Source organism: Bos taurus, chromosome 1 (assembly GCF_002263795.3).
Source record: "Bos taurus isolate L1 Dominette 01449 registration number 42190680 breed Hereford chromosome 1, ARS-UCD2.0, whole genome shotgun sequence".
Taxonomy (NCBI): Eukaryota; Metazoa; Chordata; class Mammalia; order Artiodactyla; family Bovidae; genus Bos; species Bos taurus.
The window spans coordinates 72,306,195-72,328,364 of NC_037328.1; the positions used below are offsets into that span (position 1 = coordinate 72,306,195).

At 37.1% G+C, this 22,170-nt stretch overlaps 2 protein-coding genes and 1 pseudogene across 6 annotated transcripts in view; 2 read left to right on the plus strand and 1 right to left on the minus strand.

Annotated features, from left to right (window-relative positions):
- The window catches only part of ACAP2 (ArfGAP with coiled-coil, ankyrin repeat and PH domains 2), a 172,248-nt gene extending 155,941 nt beyond the window's left edge, over nt 1-16,307 (plus strand). For 4 of the 5 annotated variants that reach the window (XM_059891945.1, XM_059892010.1, XM_059891977.1 and 1 more), the window contains 5 exons: nt 881-1,068; nt 1,470-1,579; nt 3,353-3,463; nt 5,635-5,696; nt 11,608-16,307. In XM_059891945.1, coding sequence (XP_059747928.1) covers nt 881-1,068; nt 1,470-1,579; nt 3,353-3,463; nt 5,635-5,696; nt 11,608-11,708 — 572 coding nt within the window. In that variant the 3' untranslated portion in view covers nt 11,709-16,307. The remainder of the gene's footprint in view (nt 1-880; nt 1,069-1,469; nt 1,580-3,352; nt 3,464-5,634; nt 5,697-11,607) is intronic. The other variant, NM_001105337.2, reaches the window with a different exon arrangement.
- Nucleotides 1,826-2,251, minus strand: LOC107132189 (cytochrome b-c1 complex subunit 7-like; annotated as a pseudogene).
- A 4,276-nt stretch (nt 16,308-20,583) lies between the features above and the next one.
- Nucleotides 20,584-22,170, plus strand: part of XXYLT1 (xyloside xylosyltransferase 1) — a 174,084-nt gene continuing 172,497 nt past the window's right edge. Inside the window, 1 exon segment of the mRNA NM_001075999.1 lies at nt 20,584-21,144. Within this exon segment, the coding sequence (NP_001069467.1) occupies nt 20,641-21,144 (504 nt within the window). The 5' untranslated portion in view covers nt 20,584-20,640.

Sequence of the window (22,170 nt, forward strand, 5' to 3'; positions counted from 1 at the left end):
TAGAGCACAGGCTCAGTAGTTGGGGCACACGGGCATGTGTACTTCTCTGCATGTGGAATCTTCCCAGACCAGGAATCGTACCCCTGTCCCCTGCATTGGCAGGTGGATTCTTACCCTCCTTGTAAGAGGAAAGTCCCTGGCTGTCTTGTCTTGTCAGGAGAAAGAGATCAGCAAATCCACCCTCCATCCCACAATTAGGGATGCCCACCCCTGCCATCGCCCCCAATTAGGTTTTTCTTCTAACTTGTACTTTCCTCCTGTTTCTCTCCTTTATGATTTCAGCGGCTTTGATTTTGCAGAATACTCGATAGAAAGCATTCTTTATGTTATTTGAACTGCTTGTACTGCAAATTGTGCTGGTGTTGGACCATCCCAGGAATAAAGTGAGGTTTGGTCTAGTAGTGAAATTCTTTCGAGGTTGTTACTGCGTCTTCTGAGTCCCTAAGTCCAGGCTTATAGTCAGATACCTAATTGTAGTCTAATACAGAGTAATCTACCTACATGTCAGACACTGGCAAGATCACAGAGAGCTGATGTACTAGTCAATGTATTTAAAAGAGAAGAAGGCTGTGGGGAGTGATTAGTCTATAGGAAATAAGGTACCTTTGTGAAAATCTTACATCACAATTTCATACTGTGGTACAAGTAAGAGTTTGATTTTTTAAAAAGCTGTGGTAAGTTACATATAACATAAACATTTACCATCTTAACCATTTTCAGGTGCACAGCTCAGTGGCATTAAGTCGTTCACACTTTGTGCTGCCATTGCCACCGTCTATCCCCAGAATTCTTAACCTTACAAAGAATAAGAAGCAATGACTTCCCATTCTCTCCCTCCCTGCCAAGGGCTCATTTTTATTTATTTGTGTTTGTTTTTCAGAGGCAGAAAGGCAAGATTCTTCTGTGTTTCTTGACTCAAAACATCTTAATCCAGGACTCCAGCTTTATAGGGCTTCATATGAAAAAAATCTTCCTAAAATGGCTGAGGCTTTGGCTCACGGTGCAGATGTGAACTGGTCTAATTCCGAGGAAAACAAAGCAACACCACTTATTCAGGCTGTATTAGGGGTATGAATTTGTAAATTCAGGTTTTCAGTGGTAATAGAACATAAAAAATCATAATTCATTTTGAGCATAACTTGACATTATAGTTTGTTTTAAGAGGTGGGTTGGAAAATAGAAGCAGCAGCTACTAGTTATTTCTGAATATCGCTTTGTGTAAGTTCAATTTTTTTCTTCATGGAAGGGAATTCTAGTAATGAAAGCAGTGGGTTTTGCTAGATTGCAGACTGCAAATAGAATCCCAGTTAGAAGTAGTTCTTGGGAAGAAAATAATATAATTTATCATTTCTGTGCTTTTGCTGGGGGGCATTTTCTCTTTTTGGCTATTAAAGTAAATACTCTGTTTTTAATAGAAATATATAGTCATTCACTTTTTGCCCATTGTTGTCTTCTTTTTTCCTTCTAAGGGCTCTTTGGTTACATGCGAGTTTCTCCTACAGAATGGTGCTAATGTGAACCAAAGAGATGTGCAGGGACGGGGACCATTGCACCATGCCACCGTCTTGGGGCACACGGGGTAAACTATTGTGCTTATATATTTAAGTAGATTTTATTTGAAAAAATTAATTTGAAATAATCTTTTGCTCTTTGGTTAAGATTGTTATGCAGTTTGTAAGGTGATACTTTATGTGACTTACATTGTCATGGTAGAACTTGAAATTTAAAAAAATTTCAGGAAAAAATATTGTTACTTTTCAATAAGTAACAATAATACTGTTGTTTGTCAATAAGAAAATTGACAGACTTAGTTTTTTTTTCAACAATAATTATAATATTTATTTAAAGTAATACATTTACAGCCAAAATAGTTCTACATTGTACATTTCAGGTTTAACCAACTTCATAAAAATACTTGAGAACAGCTGTATCCATAGATTTAGACTACTGAATTATTTCTTTGCCCATTCTTCTCTCTTTTCTTTCCCGAATAACCTCTTTCAGATAACGGTTCAAGGTAGAATTTATCCTCCTCATATTTTGTCCACTGCTCTTTAGGCAGGATCTGCTGCCTCATGCTGAGGTCCAGTGCTCTCTTAATGCGAAACACTCTGTCATTATAAAGGTTCTCATATATTGTGTCATCTCACATTAAGCCCAGTTTATTGAACCCAGCAGCGTTGTAATACCATTTTCGAATACCCTCCAGCCACCCGATTGATGGTGAAACAGCTGGCCGGCCCGCCATGTTGACCTGACACAGAAGCGTTGCCTCCTGACAGACTTACTTTGAACTTTACTAATTATTTATATAGATCTCTTAGAATTTAAAACTGTCACTGAAATTGTGGCAGTTTTAAAAGACAACTTAATGTGTTGGTATGTATTTATGTATATAAATACATACATACAGTATTTCTGTATTTATACATTATGTACATAGGACACACATTTGGGGGAAATTTTGTAACTTTGTAAATTTTAGCTTTCCTACAAAGTGGTTAATTCTTATTTTGTGCTATTGATGTTGTGATTTCTGGACCAGTATTTAGATGCACAGAACAATAAAGCCATACAATGGGCTTTCTACTAGAGGGTACAAATAAACTCAAAATTTGGCCTTATATATATATTTATAATAAAGGTCACTTTTTTTAAATAAAATACCTCAGGATCTGCAGTTTTTATTACTTGGACAGGCAAGAAGCTGTCCTTTTTTAATGTTTATTTATAACTAGTCTTCTGTTTTCATCCTAGCTTGTTTTCTTTCTCTCTGTTAGCAAGAAGATTCAGTTCAATAACTTTATCATAAAAACTCTTCTTTATAAAAGCTTAGATTTAACTCATCCTTTTTATCTTCTTTTTAATCATGATTATTCCCATTTTACTTCATGGACTCAGTTTATCATTTTTTCATTTTTGTCAGTTTCTTGAAGTTATGAGTGTTTGTGAGGAGTACAGCAGCAAGATTACTTCCCATTTGTTGCTATTGTATTAGCGTTAATATTTTATGATGTTAACATTGCCTTGGCTTCCTTCTTTTCCTCGATAATGACCTCGAGTGCTTTTTATTTAAGTTTATAGGTATCTGTGTATACCTTTTTATAATATTCTTTGAGGGTAGGGGCCATAATTTATACATCCCACTATACTATGTATTGCCAGATTAAATGTGAAAATACCTGAGAGTTATAAAATGTTGATCATGGTAGATTTTTATCAGAGTCAATAGTTAATAAAATAAATCTTTGTAGAATGAATCAAGAATTTCCTAAGGAAGATGTTATATCTTTAAATAGTGCTTTTTATTTTTTAAGGTGAATACTAATTTTTTTTTAATTGGCAATATCAGGCAGGTATGTTTATTTCTAAAAAGAGGTGCCAATCAACATGCCACTGATGAAGAAGGGAAGGACCCTTTGAGTATAGCTGTGGAAGCAGCCAATGCTGATATAGTGACCTTGTAAGTGTTTTCACATGATTATTTCCCATACATTTTATTACTTATACAGGGTTTTAACATAGAATTTCCTGTGTAGGTGTGAAATTTAAACTTGGTTATTTACTAGAAGCCATTTACTTTTCTAAGCACATTAAATGTATGAAGCATGTTACATATATGAAATTACTTGGTTCCCACCTCAAGACTATGAGGAAGGTTTTATTATTACAGCCCCATTTTATAAGGAAGGCAAGCTACAGATAATTGTAGAAACTAGTAAATGGTGGAGCTGGAATTTGAAACCAAGAATTCTGTCTCTAAACCTGTGTGCTTAGCTACTTTTGTTTTACTTCCTGGCCAGTAGGAATAGAATATCAGTGACTTTTCTGAACTGGGTTCTTTAACTCTCAGTACAGTACTGGAGTGAGAGTTGGATTGGTTAGCAATGGGCAATTTTACTACTACCTCAAGAATTAGGGGATTATAAGCAGGGAATGCAATTGCATCGATGTTAGTAACTTGCAGTTGCATTGCCTTTGTGCACTGATACTTAGGGGACCTTTTTGTGATTATTTTTTAAAAAGAATTTTTCACAAGAGTACTGTATTTTGAGGTAAAAAGATTTGTTTTGGAATGTTTGAATACAAATTAATATGACTTGTTAAAGAACCTTGAGGTCTTTGATTTTCATCTTGGATCAGAGTTGTTCATTACACTTGAAATCTAGGAATGTGGTTGTCACCTACCCTTTACCGTTATGTAGGAAGTCTCAAACATACGTTGTATGAATCACTTTTTCTTTCTATTCTGAATGAAGCCCATGATTGTTGGTTCTCTGTTAACTAAATAAAGACAGTTCCATTTACACTACTGAATTTCATTCAGTTACAAAGAGGAGCTCCCTTGACTATCTTGAACTCCAGAGTTCCCACTGAGAATTCTTGCCATATATATCACCCCTCCCTGACCCCTGCCAGACTAAAACAAAACAAAAAACCAAAAGAGAGAAATGTATTTTCTCTGCACCTAGCTTCACTTCCTCACTGGAGGGTTTATTGATACTATGGAGACTATTATAGGAAACTGTAGATCTGTTAAATCATTATAGACTTAATATTGGAGAAAGCTAAGTTATTAAAGAAAAGATAGGAGTGATATAGCAGAATTACATTAACGCTGGCTGTAGTTTCCCAGGCAGTTCTTATAGTAGTGGCCTTTCTTTCCCCAAAATATGTTCCCAAATTCTCTAAATTTTCTCATTTTGTTTTACTTGAGGCTGTCAGTTTCACTTAAAATTTATTGAAATAAGCAGCCTCTCTGAAAGGTTCAAATACCAAAAAGGGAGACTTATTATCTTGCTATTATGAATTCACACAATGATTGAAAAAGGAAATGGCAGCAAATTGTGGTACTTTGGAGATAAAAAACAGCCTGTTTCAGATGCTGCAGTTGCCAGAGAGAGCATATTAGAAGAAGGTGATGGAAGTCTGGGAGGGCAATGAGTATTTGGTGGCCTGAAGGACAGGCAAAAGAGTAGGAGAGGGGCACCACAGATAAGATTTGTGTTTCAAGATGTTGCTTGAAATTAGTAAGAAAATGAGAGGAAATTCACTAATTTTCTTAATCCAGTGCTATAGGTCTTCCTGCTGCCAGGTAAATAACCCAAAAAGAATATATAATCAATATGGTAACTGTGCGAAAATCTTAGTAGCCTGTTGTCATTTATTATAACGTCTGTATGTCAGAATATATCCCAAGTATTTATAGATAACACATGCTATTTATACATTTGGAACTACCATATCTCAGGATGAACCAGATTGAACTTATGACAGGCTATTGCTTCCATTTTATAGAAGCAATAATTTCGAAGGTTGGCAGTTAAAGTCTAACAGGTTCACTAGAAGTCAGGAATTCTGTGTGCCTGGAGGAAGCAAGCTGCTGGTGGTGCTGCAAGGAACCTGCTTAAAACTGCAACTCACTTTTTAGAAATCTTTTATTGTCTTCTGTGATAAGAATTGTTTACTTTGTATCTCAGATTGTTGCGTCTAATAAACAAAAAGTCCTTTTGTTTCAGGCCAAATAACTGGTAAAAGAAAAAATTACATGAGTATGTGTCTTAGTTGTATATAATTCAGTAGTTTATGAATATTTATATTGTATAACTTACCTAAAACATTCTTTAATTTTAGGTTACGTTTAGCAAGAATGAATGAAGAGATGCGGGAATCAGAAGGACTTTATGGACAGCCAGGTCAATATTCTACTAATAACCATACTGAAATGCAATATAAGAAATGCATTCAGGAATTTATCAGTTTACAATTGGAAGAGTCATAGTTCTTTAGCAAACTAACAATACTATATAGAGTTTTTATAAATTACTTGTAAATTGTGAGTTGTTAGCTATGTACTGTACTTACTGAATTCTTGGGAGTGGCTCACTCTTGAGCCTTTAAAACTCCATAACTACTCGTATTACAGTACGCATTTACTTGCTGTATTTAACTCTGGCTACTGACTTCTTTATCTGCTGTACAGATGTCTTCCATATACATTCCAGTGAGGTGAATGGAATGATAATGTATCTTTATACACTTATAGCAGCACAACAGTCATTTTCTTTTTGGCTGTCAAGTGAATATCACAGAATTGTTTTCTTTTGGTTATTCAGGGAATTTCTATAAGTTGTGTTCAGGGAAAAAAAAGACAAATCACTATGTGTTGACATATAAAAGGTCAGTATGGAGAATACCTAGAAAACATTTATTGAATTAAAAGTTCTGTATTTGACCTAAAAATGAGTTAAAGGTTTAAAAATAAAGTTTACCAGTAGGTTAAAAAGTCCATAATGGGAATAGAGTTAGTTTAAAAGGTAGTGGGAAAAGGTCCAATTTTATCTTGTAGCTTTGCCCTAAGTAATTTTACAATATTTGTTGGATAAATGGAAGTATTTCAAGCAGCATTTTGTGAACTTGATGGCAAAGTAGATGTATTCTTATTAAGAGAAATCTCAACTCAGGATCAGCTCAAGTCTCATTTTGTATAATTTTTATCTTTGAGTCGAGATGTAAGAAAATTAAGAAATGCTGCTGATCAGATTTCGTTCTTTGATGAAAACATCCTGATTAGACATTCTTCACAAAGAAGAGAGTAATAATTAGATCTCCAGTTTCATGAATTTGAGTATATGAATTACTAATTTATCTGTTTTAAATTCATATACATGCTGGTTAAAAAGTTTAGGAATCCATGACTAAAATAATAGAGACTGTTCAGTTCTCAGTGAGTATGTTTAATTATTTTCAATCAGTACTAATATTTTAAAAGTGGCTTGTAATATCATCTATCTTTCCTGTTTAATTGTGTTTTGAAATTTCTGTACTTTATACTAGCTTTAGCCAGCATTTTTACTTTTATTTTTACTTTACTTTTATTTTAACCCGATATAACTAAGATATATGGGACCATTCCTTTCTCAGAGGACTGTATTTATTACTTTTTGGGGGGGTCTAATTTAAATAGGGAACAAGTAAGAACTTTGAGAATAGAGGCACTTCAGCTAGATACTTCTAATCTAGGGTGTCCCACTTTAATCCTATGGATCAAACAATATGACTGATTCATGATGTACCAAGATGTAAGAGTGCTGATAAAGGGTGAAATCTCAGCATTAATTCTGAATTTCACCCATTTGTTTTAAACTTGAATGTTAGACTTTAAAAATGTTATAATTTTGTAACAGATATACTTAAGTGATAGTATTACTAGGCCATTTTTGAGGCCTTTGTGTTTAAGCACTTTAAAATAAAAATTATTCAAAGAATATGACCCGATAGGCTAGGATAAGAGTGAATTTCAGGATTTTAGTTTAAACGGTTTTTTTTCCTTGACATTTTCAATGTAAATGTCTGGTCAGCTGCTCTTTCCTTAGGGTATTTACTGATGAAGCTGCACCCAGCTGATTAGTCAGAAGGTCAGGGGGTGACTTTTTTCTGGAGCTGGGACTTTGAAAAGACAGGTCCTCCTATGTTCTTGCAGCTTCTATTTCCATCTAAACTGTTGGTCTTCTGCCCCTATCTGGGAGCATTCAAATGGTTCTTTCAATGTCATTTTATGTATAAGTTTATGAGTATATACCTTCTGCTCTGGAGAAGGAAACGGCAACCCACTCCAACATTCTTGCCTGGAGAATTCCATGGACAGTGGAGCCTGGTGGGCTACGGTCCATGGGATCGCAAAGAGTCGGACACGACTGAGCACACAGCACAGTACCTTCTGCTCAACAGTGGAAAAATAAGAGTTTTCCAATTTATTTGAATGAAAATTTGAAGGGAAAAAAAGGCTTATTAAAAAAAAAAGCAAGGTTTCCTGCTATAGTCAAATCTTAGTTTAGAAAAGATTAAAAAGAGCAGAAGTCTGGAAATGGTATACCAGCAGAATAAAATGAGATTCTCATTTGGTAATAACTAGATTTTAAATTCATTTAGGTGGTCTCGTATTTAAAGCAAAACAACTTTATACTTATACAGGTGACATGGTGAAATAGCTCAGCAGTTACTCTCTGAGCCTTTTCCTTTGTGAGTCTTTGGAGAGCAGATATTTTTGCTCAGGCTGCAGGTCTCTTTTCCTCTTTGCTTATCACTGTATATTTCCCTCTCATAGATTTTGGTTGGTTGTTTTAGCTAGATCCTTTGTTGTTGTTGCCTAGCAATAGATGGAAAACCTCAGAATTCTGGGTAGTTTTAAAATGCAGGTATCTTCAGTCTTTTCATTATGAAGATCTCTTCCATTTAAAAGACTCAGATATAATCTTTGGGAATCATGGACCTGTTTCTAGGAAACTCCACTTTTGAACTTTCTGTCTACAACCCTAACGACCTGAGACTTTCTATTTTTTGCATTGTGACCCAAGAGCACACATTTCCTGAGGGGAAGATGCATCCCTCCTTGTCAGTTCCTACAACTCTTAAGAGGACTAGGTGGATGCGTGCAGTATCACATCCTGCTCTCAATTGTTGGAAACTAGTTTGGTGGTTCCCACGGTCTCTGGCTCTATGACTCCTCTTGATTGTTGGCAGAGTTTCTCAACCAGTTGAAAATCACTGCTTTAGTGAACCACTACTAATTATGTGAGTATGTTGCTGGTGAAGACTGATCATTGATCCAGTCAGTTGCAAAAAGGAAGCCGTGATCAGTCCAGAGGGGCAGGGTCATTCGCTGATCACGTGGGAGCAGGGTCTCCCATGCTGCCGGATCTTTGAGGGGAGTACATTTTAAGAGCAAAATTAGCAAAATCTTGGATCATAGCTGCTCTTGCAGTGTTTATTCTGAATACCAAAAATCAAACACTATTTTAAACCATCTGTGGAAATATAGCAGTCCACATTTTAAAAACTCAGAACTGTCCAAGCACATAGAAGAGTTAGCTTGCTGAAGAGAAATAGAATGTGATTAAGTAATTTAAAGAATTTAACTTAGTATTTCAAATATTGGGTGGTTAGTTGTTTATTGTTTATAATAAACTGTTAAATGTACTTATGAACTTTCCAGGGCAACATATTCTGGGTTATTGTTTATGTATTCTAGTGTAGACAAGTTATATTTGCCATGGGAAACATTCTGAATGATCAAAATTGTATTTAAAGAATCACATTGAAGTTCTATTTGTAGTTCAATTTGTGTTAACTATATTAAATATCTTAGTCACTATTGTTACGTCATGTTTGCTTTTTGACAACACATTTTGAGGCCTAAGAAAGGTATTATATTGATAGTCCCTTAATTAACATTTGGTTAGAAACAATATTAATGAAAAGTTTTGTGTATGTATGTGAAGGTTAGACTTACTTTTGTACTGTATTAACTCTTAAAATGTATTCAGTAAGTGAAACCAATGATTAGTGTAGCACCAACCCCTTCCTTCAAGGAAGCATTTAATTCAGTGAATAAAAAAATATTATTATCTGTTTTGCATGGTACAATGGTTCTATTAAAACGTACTTGTGTAGTAGGTACTAGATAATTTAAAAACAAAAACTGGAAAACCACAAAAAGAAAACAAAAATCCCACAGCTTGTTATACAAAATACGCATTGCTAATAGTAGAAGCCATATATTGCCATTGTACTGTTGTAATACTGAAGATTGACTGCTCATCTGGTGCTATCTGTAAGCTGTTTGGCATTAGCGTCTGCTAGGTCCTTCTTCCTATTTCTTCTTGAATGTATAATGTGTGCCTTTTAAGTTCCTTCTGGTGTTGAATGGTAAAATCAGTGTGGTATTTTTGTATTATAATCTGCACTTTACACTTTCTTGGAAAGTAAGATTCCAGACTCTCCGGTTTAAATAGTATTTTTAAAATATTTATAATGTTTACAGTAAATATTTTAAATATTTGAATTCAACATCTAAGAATAAGAAAAACTTTTAAATATTTTGTATGGTTTGTTAATTGATGTTTAATGTTTGTCTCTTAGTTTATTTTGTATATTTTAGAATGCCTAAAAATGGGAATAGATTGTAGTTTGTCTTCTAATGTGGAGGTAAACTTTTATGAAATGAAACATGGGTGTAATTGGATTGTCTTACCAGTTGTTCCAGCATATCACCCTTTATTATTTTAGTTACAATAATATACGAGTTAGATGTTACTCTTAGCCAATCTATTAGGCTTCTCTTCTTACTGCATTTTTTCTTTTAAAAGTGATTGATTCAGGTCATGAGAAAATTTCCAGGGCTAAATGAAGAACTATATAGAGATTTTAATAACTTGCTTTTTACATTGACTAAATATTAAAAGCATTAAAAATTTTTTTATTGAAAATCTTGAGTTATGCTGTTAGACCTTTTTACTAGATCTTTATCACTTTCCCCTGATTTTTTCTAATTCTCTAGCTTTTGGTATGACATCGATTGCCTCAAAAAATCTCACTTTTTAAAAGCTGCAAAACTTACTGCACTATTAACAACAGTTGTAGCAATGAGTGTATAATAAGATGGATGCAAGGTGTCTTTTGGGGAATAATTATAAAACCACGCTTTAACAATAAACCAGTATTTGACAGTCTAAATCTTGAAAACAGAATTATGACAAGCCTCTGTATAAAAGTAATATGTTTAATGAAGCATTCATGATGAATGATTTAACTTGAAGATAAGATTTCATTTTATGTAAATCTTTTGTCCAAAGAGTTAGCCTGTATGTGTGTATATATTTAGTTTTTCATCACAAGAAAAATAGTCTTCAATCTGCTATAATATCAGTATCTATAATCTTCTCTACAAGGGTATTGTAGGTATATACACATGTATTCCCTGGAGTAGGAAATGGCAACCCACTCCAGTATTCTTGCCTGGAGAATCCCATAGACAGAGGAGCCAGGTGGGCTACAGTCCATGGGGTCACAAAGAGTCGGGCATGACTGAGCATATACAACCAACCAACATATGTATTATTCTAATTTAACAGATGTCTTTGATATTTAGTCCCCTTTTGTCATAGCGTCCTTGCTCAAATGACCTACAGTAAATGAACTGTTGACTAAATGTGAAAGTATGATTTTAAAGTCATTTTCTAGGCTTTATTATTTTTAAGCTTAGTAAAGAGTAGGTTAAGTGCATTAGTTTTAGTTAAGCAAAAGTTTGAATAAAGACTTTTTCACATATTATTTAAGATTTAGTTAAAATATAACATTAAAATTTCCCACCTGGTTATCAGTTTTGTCCTGTTACTAACTTGCATCCATCAGAAACATTAATATTTGTTTTTGATCTTTTCTTAGCCTTGATCAAAGGAAATATTGATTTAAATATTTATTTAAAGAATGCCTTGTTATTATACCTCATTTAGGATGACTTTTATTTCTTGTGTGTTAATAAATGTATTTCCTTACTTGCTTTAAAACACTTGCATCTTTGCTCTTTTCTAACTCTGAACTTTCCTGTGGCTGCATCTGAGGTGCTTTTTTCAGGTATAGTTTTTTTTTCTTCCATTATATACTTATCCAGCACTTACATTTAGTTGGTCTTTTTTCTTCAAAACATGCTCATCTGAACAAAGTTTTATTATCATGAATTGTAAAATAGTTACTAGTCATAAAATGTTGTTTATTAGTACTTTTTATATAAATTTTTTAAAGTGTTCTTATTTTACTTTCATGCAGGTGATGAAACTTACCAGGACATTTTTCGTGATTTCTCCCAAATGGCATCCAATAATCCAGAGAAACTAAATCGTTTCCAGCAAGATTCACAGAAATTTTGAATTTTTTTTAGAATGGGGAAAACAGTAAATCTAGTGACCCCCTAATGTATATATCTGAAAACTCACATATTTTTACTGCTTTAATTCTACTTACTTACTTTTAGTAGCTATTGAGTGGTTTGGAGAAGAGATACCCATTCATTGATATTTTTATAAATCAAAACATAGATCTCTAGCAGTTGGGAGAAGAACCTACTTTAAGACTTATTTTATTTTTGTTTTTTAAAAAAAGCCTGTTTAAAGGGCTGTTTTTTATAGATGAAAGTTGAATCTGGACTTAGGCCATCTCTAGGTTACAAGATGCTAAGAATTTATACAAAATAATCTTTTTTTCCCAATGAATGATGGCATTGATGTTTTTCTTCTGTGCACTGTGCCCAGGATTGTTCAGTCAAGCCTGTCAGCATCAAGTGGGAGCCTGATGTCCTGCCTGATTCCAGAACGTGTCTTTGCTTTAGCTTCCTGGATGTTGGTGGTTCAAAATAGTTTTTGTTTTTATTTTTTCTTGGTAGCTATTATATACACAATATGTAATTTAATTATCAGAACTAGAGGATACATGACCCCATTTCCTCATAAATGTAGTTTATCCCTCACGTCCAGTACTTTAGCATATATACAGTGGCTGTACAGATTGATATAACTCAGTCCTTTAGATTTATTCCATTTTATGAAGCAAAAAAAGAAACCGTTGACATTTTTTTTTTTCAATTACCAAAAGGATCTCATAGAAGTTATAGTTCTTCAATGTTGGGTTGATTTCCTAAAACCTTGACAATTTTATTGATGTAATAAAACTGTGTTTCAAAGGTTACTTGAATGTTGCAAAATTATGCTTTCATCAGATTGTAACTATCAAAGGAAAAGTTGACATAAAATAATGTAGAACATTTTTATATTTGAAATGTGTCCTTTTCAAGGTACATTTTTGCTGTTGCTCCTGGTGAAAGGAAAATCTCTCTGTAAAAGGAGAAAAAAAACCTCGTTTTTTAAGTTTATACTAAAATATACAGCAATAAATTGCTTTTTAATTCTTCTAACATCTATCCTATGTACTTATTGTACATGGTATACATTCTTTTAAATTACAGCATCTATGTAGGCTTCCCTGGTAGCCCAGATGGTAAAGAATCTGCTTGCAATGTGGGAGACCTGGGTTTGATCCCTGGGTTGGGAAGATCCCCTGGAGGAGGGCACAGTAACCCACTCCAGTATTCTTGTGTGAAGAATCCCATGGATAGAGGAGCCTGGGGGGGCTATAGGCCAGGGGGTCTCAAAGAATCAGACACGAGTGACCGACTAAGCACAGTACATGTAGCTTTAGTATTTGGTTACATGAATCACAGACCGTTGAATTCCAAAATAATTATGGAATTGGATAGATACACTATACTATGGAAATATTAATTTTCTATGTATATGCTGCAAATTAGTTTGATTCCATCTTTGACTGACCTCTCTTGTCAGGAGTATAAAATAAGTAATTTGCCTTATGGTTAATTTTTAATATTGTCATAATTTAATTTTCTTTTTCAAGTTATATGTAAGTAGTGAGAGATTTTTAAACTTGAGTTACCATATAAGTAGAGAAATTATATTTCATTGGGTATATAATACATTTTCTAACATTTTCCCACCAGTAAGTAGAGTTTTCTAAGTTGACCAAACATCAAATCAGAATCTAAACAGGAATTACACTGAAATAAATTCACATCACAGAAAAGGTTCTGTATTTGTTTGATCATATTGCATGCATATAATGCTTATTTAGTAATAACTGCTGTGTATTAGATAAAGATAAAAATATATGTAAGGATTATTTCTAAGGAAAGGCTAATTTCCAAAACCTTGTATTATAATCGCAACAATAACAGGAACACCCTGTTTCACCTCTGAATCATAGATCACCCAGCTTTGCAAAAGTCTGATTTGTAGCATTTTTCTTAGTGTACTTTGAAATTAACTATCCAGAAAGCTCAAGGAGAAAGAAATATTTTGAGATGAGAAAGAAAGAGACAAAGAGAGGAAGAAAGAAAGAAGAAACAAGAGCCTCACTTTTTGATCCTCGGAATCCTTTTGATCTTTATCTGAAGAAGCCTAGGTAGTTTTCATTTTGGATCCAGGCTTTGGTCTCCAGATCACCTCTGGGGTCTCTCTTTGTAAAAGCAGTTCTTAGATACTCTTTTAACTCCTGTGGCTTCAGTCATGAGTTGTTAATGTGGCAGTAATTAGTGTCTACTTAAATTTAATTGTTAGAGATGTATTTGAAGTACACTAAAGATGATCATGGTTCTGAATATCTTCAGAAAATCTTCAAAGAAAGTGAAAATTAAATCTTTAACAGTGCAGGGAGCTTGTACATTGAAAAATACATTTATATGGCTTGGTTTCTTGACTATGGCAAAACCCAATTTGGATTAAATTTGACAGAAATGATGCAGTAGTAACAGCAAAGTTTTAAAGTAAATTAATGGTTACAAGTAGTTACAGAGTAGGTTGGCTTTTAACCAAGGTGAATTTAACTGTATCAACTAATAGCTTTTCTATAGTATGTAACAAATCTGAGTTTTATTGTGCTGCGAATTATTCAGTACAATATGGTCAATTACAGTGTAAACAATGTTAGTTATAATCTTGGGCTTCAAAAATCAATGTGATTGTCCTTTGTTTTCTTTCCCTAAGTGATCTGCTGGTATTTAGTTTCAGATCCCTTATTATTCCATTAATCATTATTAGCTCATTAGTTTAAAAGTTTGATTTAAAATAGTCTCAAAATAAGAGTATCAGTACTGTGAGGAATTTATACAGTGCAGTTTCATGTTAGAACTAGACTAAAGGTAATTGTGTAGTTATTTGTAATTTTTCATGGTAACAGTTAACATGTTTAAGATTTCTAATGTTTTAAAAAATTACCTTTGGTACAATTCTTAGAAATTCAGAGATTTCCAGGGATTCACTACATACAGTGTTTGCCTAATTTATACTGGTCTTCGTTATGTATTTTAATCAACTTTAGTGTTTACTTTGTAAAACATATATATTTGATTTGAAATATTACTTTGATTCTTCATGAGTGCATTTTGACAAAACATATACTTTTACAGTCTGGACAACTTAAATTTGTGTTAAGCAGTATTTTAAAAATATAATTTTACACATGTGAAGTGTGATCACAAGAAACAGTTGTATTTAAGACTAAATTTACTATCCGTTTTGAATAAGACATTCCCTTATCACTCTTATATTGTTTAATTAACTTTTCTGTTTGATAGCACTTTTGACTGTGGACATGGGCTGGAAAAATGCTGTATTTTTATAGAATGGTCTTTGTAAAATGATTTCAGACCTACATGATATAGTGGAAAGAGCACTGACTAGTAATTATTACTCTTTGAAATCTGAGCGCCTCACAAATAAAACAAGTTGGATGAAACAAGGTGAAACTATAACAGCAGTCTTTCCTGTACTGTTCCCACAGCTCCTCCCAGTGTACCTTGCAATCAGTGTATCTTGCAGGATTCTCACGGTAAGGCTTCTGAGATCACCAACATTGTCTCTTTGATCATGGGCTGCTGCTCTTGTTTCACAGAGCTGGTCTCTGGTTTGCTGGTTGGTGGCATAGCTGACACCAGAACCCCTGTCTGACTCATAGTCAGAGGCACTCATGTCATGAAATGATTTGAAAGCATTATAAATCAGCAAAGTCTGATAATGACTGCCAGCTTTCCTTGTGTTTTGATTTAAAAAAAAAAAAGACTCCAAATATTCTGGAAAACCTGGATATAAAATTATTTTGAAGAAATAGATTAAGGTTTGAAGACATCAAATTGTAGGGAATTTTATATTTTTGCAATAACAAACATTGACAAAGGCAAAATGTTGTAAAGGTAATTTTAATCCACCATATGCTTACCAATTCCTTGATTCTTCTAAACAAAGACAGCTAAAAGGGGCATGGATTCAGTTTGGCCAAGCCTTGACATCTATAAATACAATATTGTGGGCATCCTTTTCTGTTTACATAAACATCTACTAAAATGAGATAGTGGGAGGAAAGCAAGATTTGATTAAATAAACTGTTCTCTACATTGCTCTTTTCACTGTCTTATGTACTAGGTTTTCTTATTTTTCCTCAGCACACTTCCCAACCTTTTGGATATTCATTTTAAATAGGGAAAGCTCCCTACATTATAAAGAATATTGGCACCATTTATTTTATACAAAGGCTAAAGGTTAACTTTTAGAAATGATGAACTACTTTCCTATATGTGTTTACTTGTGCTTCATGATATTTCTGGATCATTCCAGTCATAAAGACTTATTACATGTAATATTTCCTGCTACCTGTGAAAAGATATATTTTAAAGAATGTATAACCAACAATCCATTTAATTTTTACTAGCATGTAGAGGATTTATTTGTATCTAATTCATGAATGTAGTTTTACTGTAGGATGTCACTGTAAATGGAACAAAGTACGTTATCTTTATAGTTATTCTAAGATGTACATTATGTAAGAATTGTAAATATTTGCCTGATTAAATTCTTTGTATGCCAAGAAATTATGTCAAGTCAATAAAAATCTCACTTCTGGCATAATTCTTTTATGTTCAGACTTCTACTTTATTGTGAACTACAATTGCAGAAATACCTGTTAACTGTCATGTTTTTCATATTTTCAGTCCTATATTCCTTTCCTACCCTGTCAAATTGGTCCAGATTGATCCTATTTGCTGATGGCTTCAACCATGAAATCCGTTTTGATTTTTTAAATATTTTCTTCTGCCTGCCACAGAGCTGTATGGCTCCCAGTTCATTAGCTAAAAGCCACAAAAGGCCTTTTTATGCTATAGCTCTAATGTTTTTGCCAATATGATTGAGATATCTGTTGAAGTTTCTAATCTAGGCAACACATTTATACTCAGTCCTTTTAATAAACAAACAAAAACAAGTTTTTGCATGAATCAAGATCAAAGGAATAGAGGCTTAAAAGAACAGACCTGGAAGTGAATTGCCTGCTTTTGCTTTTCCTTTAAAAGTTAGGTGAAAGCAGACACTAAAACTATTCTATGTAATTTACTTTATTCCACTTCACTTCATTTTCATAATAGTTATTTGACCAGGAGAATGGAAGCCAATAGTAAATGTTTTAAATGAAAACAGCCTACTTTCCTTTATTACAAAACAGTGCTTTTTCATTGTAGGAAAGGTTAATGATAAGCAAAAAGAATTCCATCCTAATTCCATCATTTGCCTGTGATGTTTAGTGTGGCACCTCCTAGCCACATGTGTCTACTGAAATTTAATTAAAATTAGAATTAAGTGTTGAGTTCATGTGTTGAATTGCCACATGTCAGAGGCGCTAGCTTTGTGTCCAGTGACTACTGTTTTGAGCAGGGCAGATTATAGAATATATTCACCCTAGGAAGTTCTGTTGGATAGTACTGAGTGTGGGGGATGCTATTATTTCCATGGTGTATACCTTTCTAGACCTTTGGATGTGTATGTATTTATATACAGGGGGATCAAACTGTTTTGTCACCTGTTTCTTTCATTTAATAAATGAGGGACAAGTTTCTAAGTCTTTAATCTGCATCACTTTTGGGAGGATTTTTAAAAATCTTCTTATTGAAATTTTCAAACACTCAAAAGTAGAGATAATAAGTTTAGTAGCTATTGGTTCATGACTTATACACTGTTTTATCTATACTTGTACCCATTTTTCCTCTTCCCTGTTTTTTTTAAGATGGGTGCCAGACATTTCAACAAATTGTTGAGTATGTCTCTCTAAATATGTATATTGCTTTTATGCAGAACCTTAAAAATTATACAAATGAACTTATTTACAAAACAGAAGCAGACTTGGAGAACTGAACTTATTTATAAAACAAACAGACTTAGAGAACGAACTTACTGTTACTAGACAGGAAGGATTGGGGAGGGGTAATAAGGAGTTTGGGGTTGACATGTATACAACAAGGACCTACTGTCCAATACAGAGAACTCTTCTCAGTAGTTTGTAACAACCTAAATGGGAAAAGACTTAAAAAGAATAGATACATGTGTGTGTATAATTGAATCACTTTGCTGTGCCCCTGGACTTGACACAACGTTGTTAATCAACTATACTTCAATATAAAAAAGTTAGGGGGGGGGAAGGACTGTTCTTAAAAAATTATATCACCTTTCTTAAACTATGAAACTATGTAGTCAGTATTCAAATTCCTCAATACCTTGGTGTTCTTTAAAAAAAGATTTTTCAAATCAGAATTTATGTAAGTTCCATTCATTGCAATTGGCTAATGTATCTGTTGAGGCTGTAAATCTATAGGTTCTTCCTCCATTTATCACTTAAAAAAATTTCCACTTACAGTTTGTTGACTACAGCACCAACAGCATCTTTGTTTTTTAATTTAAAAAAATTATCTATTTTTGGCTGCACTGGGTTTTCATTGCTGTGTGTAGGGTTTCCATAGTTGTGGGCGAGTGGGCTGCTCATTGTGGCGGCTTCTCTTGTGGCTGCCCAAGCTGTAGGCACTTGGATTCAGTAGTTGTGGCTGGTGGGCTCTAGAGTGCTGGCTCAGTAGTGGCGCACAGGTTTACCTGTCACTCGGCGTATGGGATCCTCCTGGACCAGGGATTGAAACCGTGTCCCCTGCACTGGCAGGCAGACTCTTAATCACTGGATCACCAGAGAATTCCCAACAGCATCTTTATTTTAGTTTCACTTTACTGATGAACATTTGATTTTAATATCTTGTCATCATAAACCTAGCTCTGCATTACCCTTGTGGCTAAATATTTGAGTACATTTTTCCTTATTCTGTTAGGAAAATGATGGTTTACAATGGGTGGGTGTATTTCTGATGCTCATTCAGTGAGTCAAGCACCATCAGTTACTGGAGATATTATGGTTAAAGAAAGACACCTTGCTTGCTCTCTTTAAGTCTTGCCATCCCAGAAAGATGGGACTGGGTAGTTCTTAGGTGGCCCTTATGGTATCCTTGAGGATGGTGCTTCATCTGGACACTTGCAAGGGCTGGTGTTTAGAGACCACTCTTTGAGGCAGGGACACCCAAGCCAAGGTCTGAAGCAGGAGAGGTTGACGGTCTGAAGATCCAGGGCACTGCTTTTCAAACTTTGGCTTGCAGAAGAATCACCATCAAGGCCCGGGCTCATTGAAGGTAATAGGGCCTGAGCCCTTGTGTTTTATCAAGCTCCCCAGTGCTGCTCATTTCAGTTCAGTTCAGTTCAGTTGCTCAGTCATGTCTGACTCTTTGCGGCCCCATGAATCGTAGAATGCCAGGCCTCCCTGTCCATCACCAACTCCCGGAGTTCACTCAGACTCAGTCGTTGATGCCATCCAGCCATCTCATCCTCTGTCGTCCCCTTCTCCTCCTGCCCCCAATCCCTCCCAGCATCAGAGTCTTTTTCCAATGAGTCAACTTTGCAGGAGGTGGCCAAAGTACTGGAGTTTCAGCTTTAGCATCTTTCCTTCCAAAGAAATCCCAGGGCTGATCTCCTTCAGAATGGACTGGTTGGATCTCCTTGCAGTCCAAGGGACTCTCAAGAGTCTTCTCCAACACCACAGTTCAAAAGCATCAATTCTTCGGCGCTCAGCTTTCTTCACAGTCCAACTCTCACATCCATACATGACCACTGGAAAAACCATAGCATTGACTAGTCAGACCTTTGTTGACAAAGTAATGTCTCTGCTTTTGAATATGCTGTCTAGGTTGGTAATAACTTTTCTTCCAAGGAGTAAGTGTCTTTTAATTTCATGGCTGCAGTCACCATCTGCAGTGATTTTGGAGCCCCCAAAAATAAAGTCTGACACTGTTTACTCATCTGTTTCCCATGAAGTGATGGGACCAGATGCCATGATCTTTGTTTTCTGAATGTTGAGCTTTAAGCCAACTTTTTCACTCTCCACTTTCACTTTCATCAAGAGGCTTTTTAGTTCTTCACTTTCTGCCATAAGGGTGGTGCCAGTGCTGCTAGTACCAATAAAAATTTGAGAACCACTGTTCTGTGGATAGGAGAGAGAACTGAAAGTTCTCTTAGGTTTTAGTATTGCTAGAGTGCCCTTCAGGAAAGTTGTGTCAGTATAGGCACCCTCATCTGCTGTGGAAGAGTGTGTCTCTGTCAAACCTGACACTGTGTGACCTGAGCAAGTGACCTCAGTTACGCCTCAGTTAAGAATTTGCAAAACTACCGGGTATACAGTAAGTCTCTTTTGAAGTGTTTAAGTCTGTTAAAAAAACAAAACCCACAAGCTTCCTGGGGAGCTCTGAACCACCCAAAGTTTGTGGCAGGTGGCCCCCTGGTGGCCACATCCTTTAGGTTGCCTCTGGTCGGCCTCAGAGATGCCAAGTGAGGTGAGCAAGGGATTCATACCTCGGGTGTCAATCCTACTTCACCGAGAATGGGAAAGGAGTTGCTAGTTTAAATTCTTCAGCCCTAGATAGTCTCCAAGGTGTGAAAGGAGTCAGGGAGAGGACGTAAAGCCTTTAAGAAATTAGGAGGGAAAAGATATAAACAGAAAATTTTTTGTGCGTCCAGTTTAGTCTTTTTGCTTCCGAAGGCTTAGCTTCGGTTTCTAGAGCCTGAGGCTGTGCACTTAACGAGGGCCATTTTCCACAGGCCGTACAGCCTGCTGGCTCGTGTGTGCAAGTCCTCACCGCCTCCTTCAGACACGCTGGAGGGACTCCTGCGGGCTCACTGCCCGACCCCACTGTAATCCTTCTGAGCTTAGGACCCAGTGGCTGCCAGGCAGCCTGGCCCCGCCTCTCCGCGTATCAGCGCCCGCAGATTGGCAGCTCGGCTCCGCCCCCGCCATGGCTGCCGCCTGCTGCCGGGGCTGCTAACTTGCTGCCGGGATACTGGTCTCTGCCGCAACTCTCCGGCTGATCTGTCCGCGGGCGGGCGGCGCATGGGTCTCCTCCGAGGCGGGCCCCCGTGCGCTCGGGCCATGGCGCGTCTGGGCGCTGTGCGCTCCCACTACTGCGCGCTGCTGCTGGCCGCGGCGCTGGCCGTCTGTGCCTTCTACTACCTGGGCTCGGGCCGGGAGACCTTCTCCAGCGCCACCAAGAGGCTGAAGGAGGCCCGCGCCGGGGCCCCTGCTGCGCCCTCACCGCCGGTGCTGGAGCTGGCGCGGGGATCCTTGGCGCCGGCCCCGGGCGCTAAGGCCAAGAGCCTGGAGGGCGGCGGGGCCGGGCCGGTGGACTACCACCTGCTGATGATGTTCACCAAGGCCGAACACAATGCCGCGTTGCAGGCCAAGGCCCGCGTTGCCCTCCGCTCCCTGCTGCGCCTCGCTAAGTTCGAGGCGCACGAGGTGCTTAACCTGCATTTCGTAAGCGAGGAGGCCAGCCGCGAGGTGGCCAAGGCCCTGCTGCGGGAGCTGCTGCCGCCCGCCGCCGGCTTCAAATGCAAGGTGAGCGGGGCCCCAGCTAGAGGCTCCGGATAGGTGACTCGGTCAGTGTGGGGCCCGGCCTGGATCCAGGGGTCAGGAGGGAGGTGTCTTAGTTGCGATGCCCATTGCCAGTGCCAGCAGAAGCCTAACCCCTTAACCCGTACCCTGCCTGAATTGTGCGTTCATAGCACGCTGCAGGCATGGTCCGGGGGGGCGTGTCTCGGAGCCTCTATTAGCTGACTTCCTTGATCCGAGCTTCCCTTTAACTGCGGCCCCCTGGAGAATCAGCAAGCCCGCTCTTTCCTGATGTGGTTGATTTCAGCAGTCAGTGCCTTTAAGTCTGCCCCTCTGTTTATTCTTTTCAGTGTTTGACTTTTGAGGATGGAGCAGGTCACTTGAAGGTGCAGCGTCTGCTGGACAAGGTCTTAGGCCGCTTGAGTTGTTCAAATTACAGGGACATTTCTCATAGCTCTAAGGATTTCAGTTGAAACTGGTCCAGCCCAAACCCAGCCCCATGTGAACCATTTCATCTCCTCAGTGTGCCTCCTTCTTCCCTTCTCTTCAGGGTCATGAACCCATTTAGAAAAGCAGCGGGTTCCTCCCAGCAAGAAAGTGCTCCAAGAGGTAAAGATATAAGATCTGGAGAGGGCAGAGCAGAGCTAGTCGTCTTGTTCCGGGCTGGACCACCTGGCTCTTCTTGTGAGAGATTGTATTCTTCAGTCAGCCAGCTCAGTCGCTCAGTCATATCCGACTCTTTGCGACCCCGTGGACTGCAGCACACCGGGCCTCCCTGTCCATCACCAACTCCTGGAGCTTACTCAAACTCATGTCCATCTGGTCGGTGATGCCATCCAACCATCTCATCCCCTGTCATCCCCTTCTCCCACCTTCAGTCTTTCCCAGCATCAGGGTCTTTTCCAGTGTGTCGGTTCTTTGCATCAGGTGGCCAAAGTATTGGAGTATTTCAGCTTCAGCATCAGTCCTTCCAATGAATATTCAGGACTGATTTCCTTTAGGATTTACTGGTTGGATCTCCTTGCAGTCCAA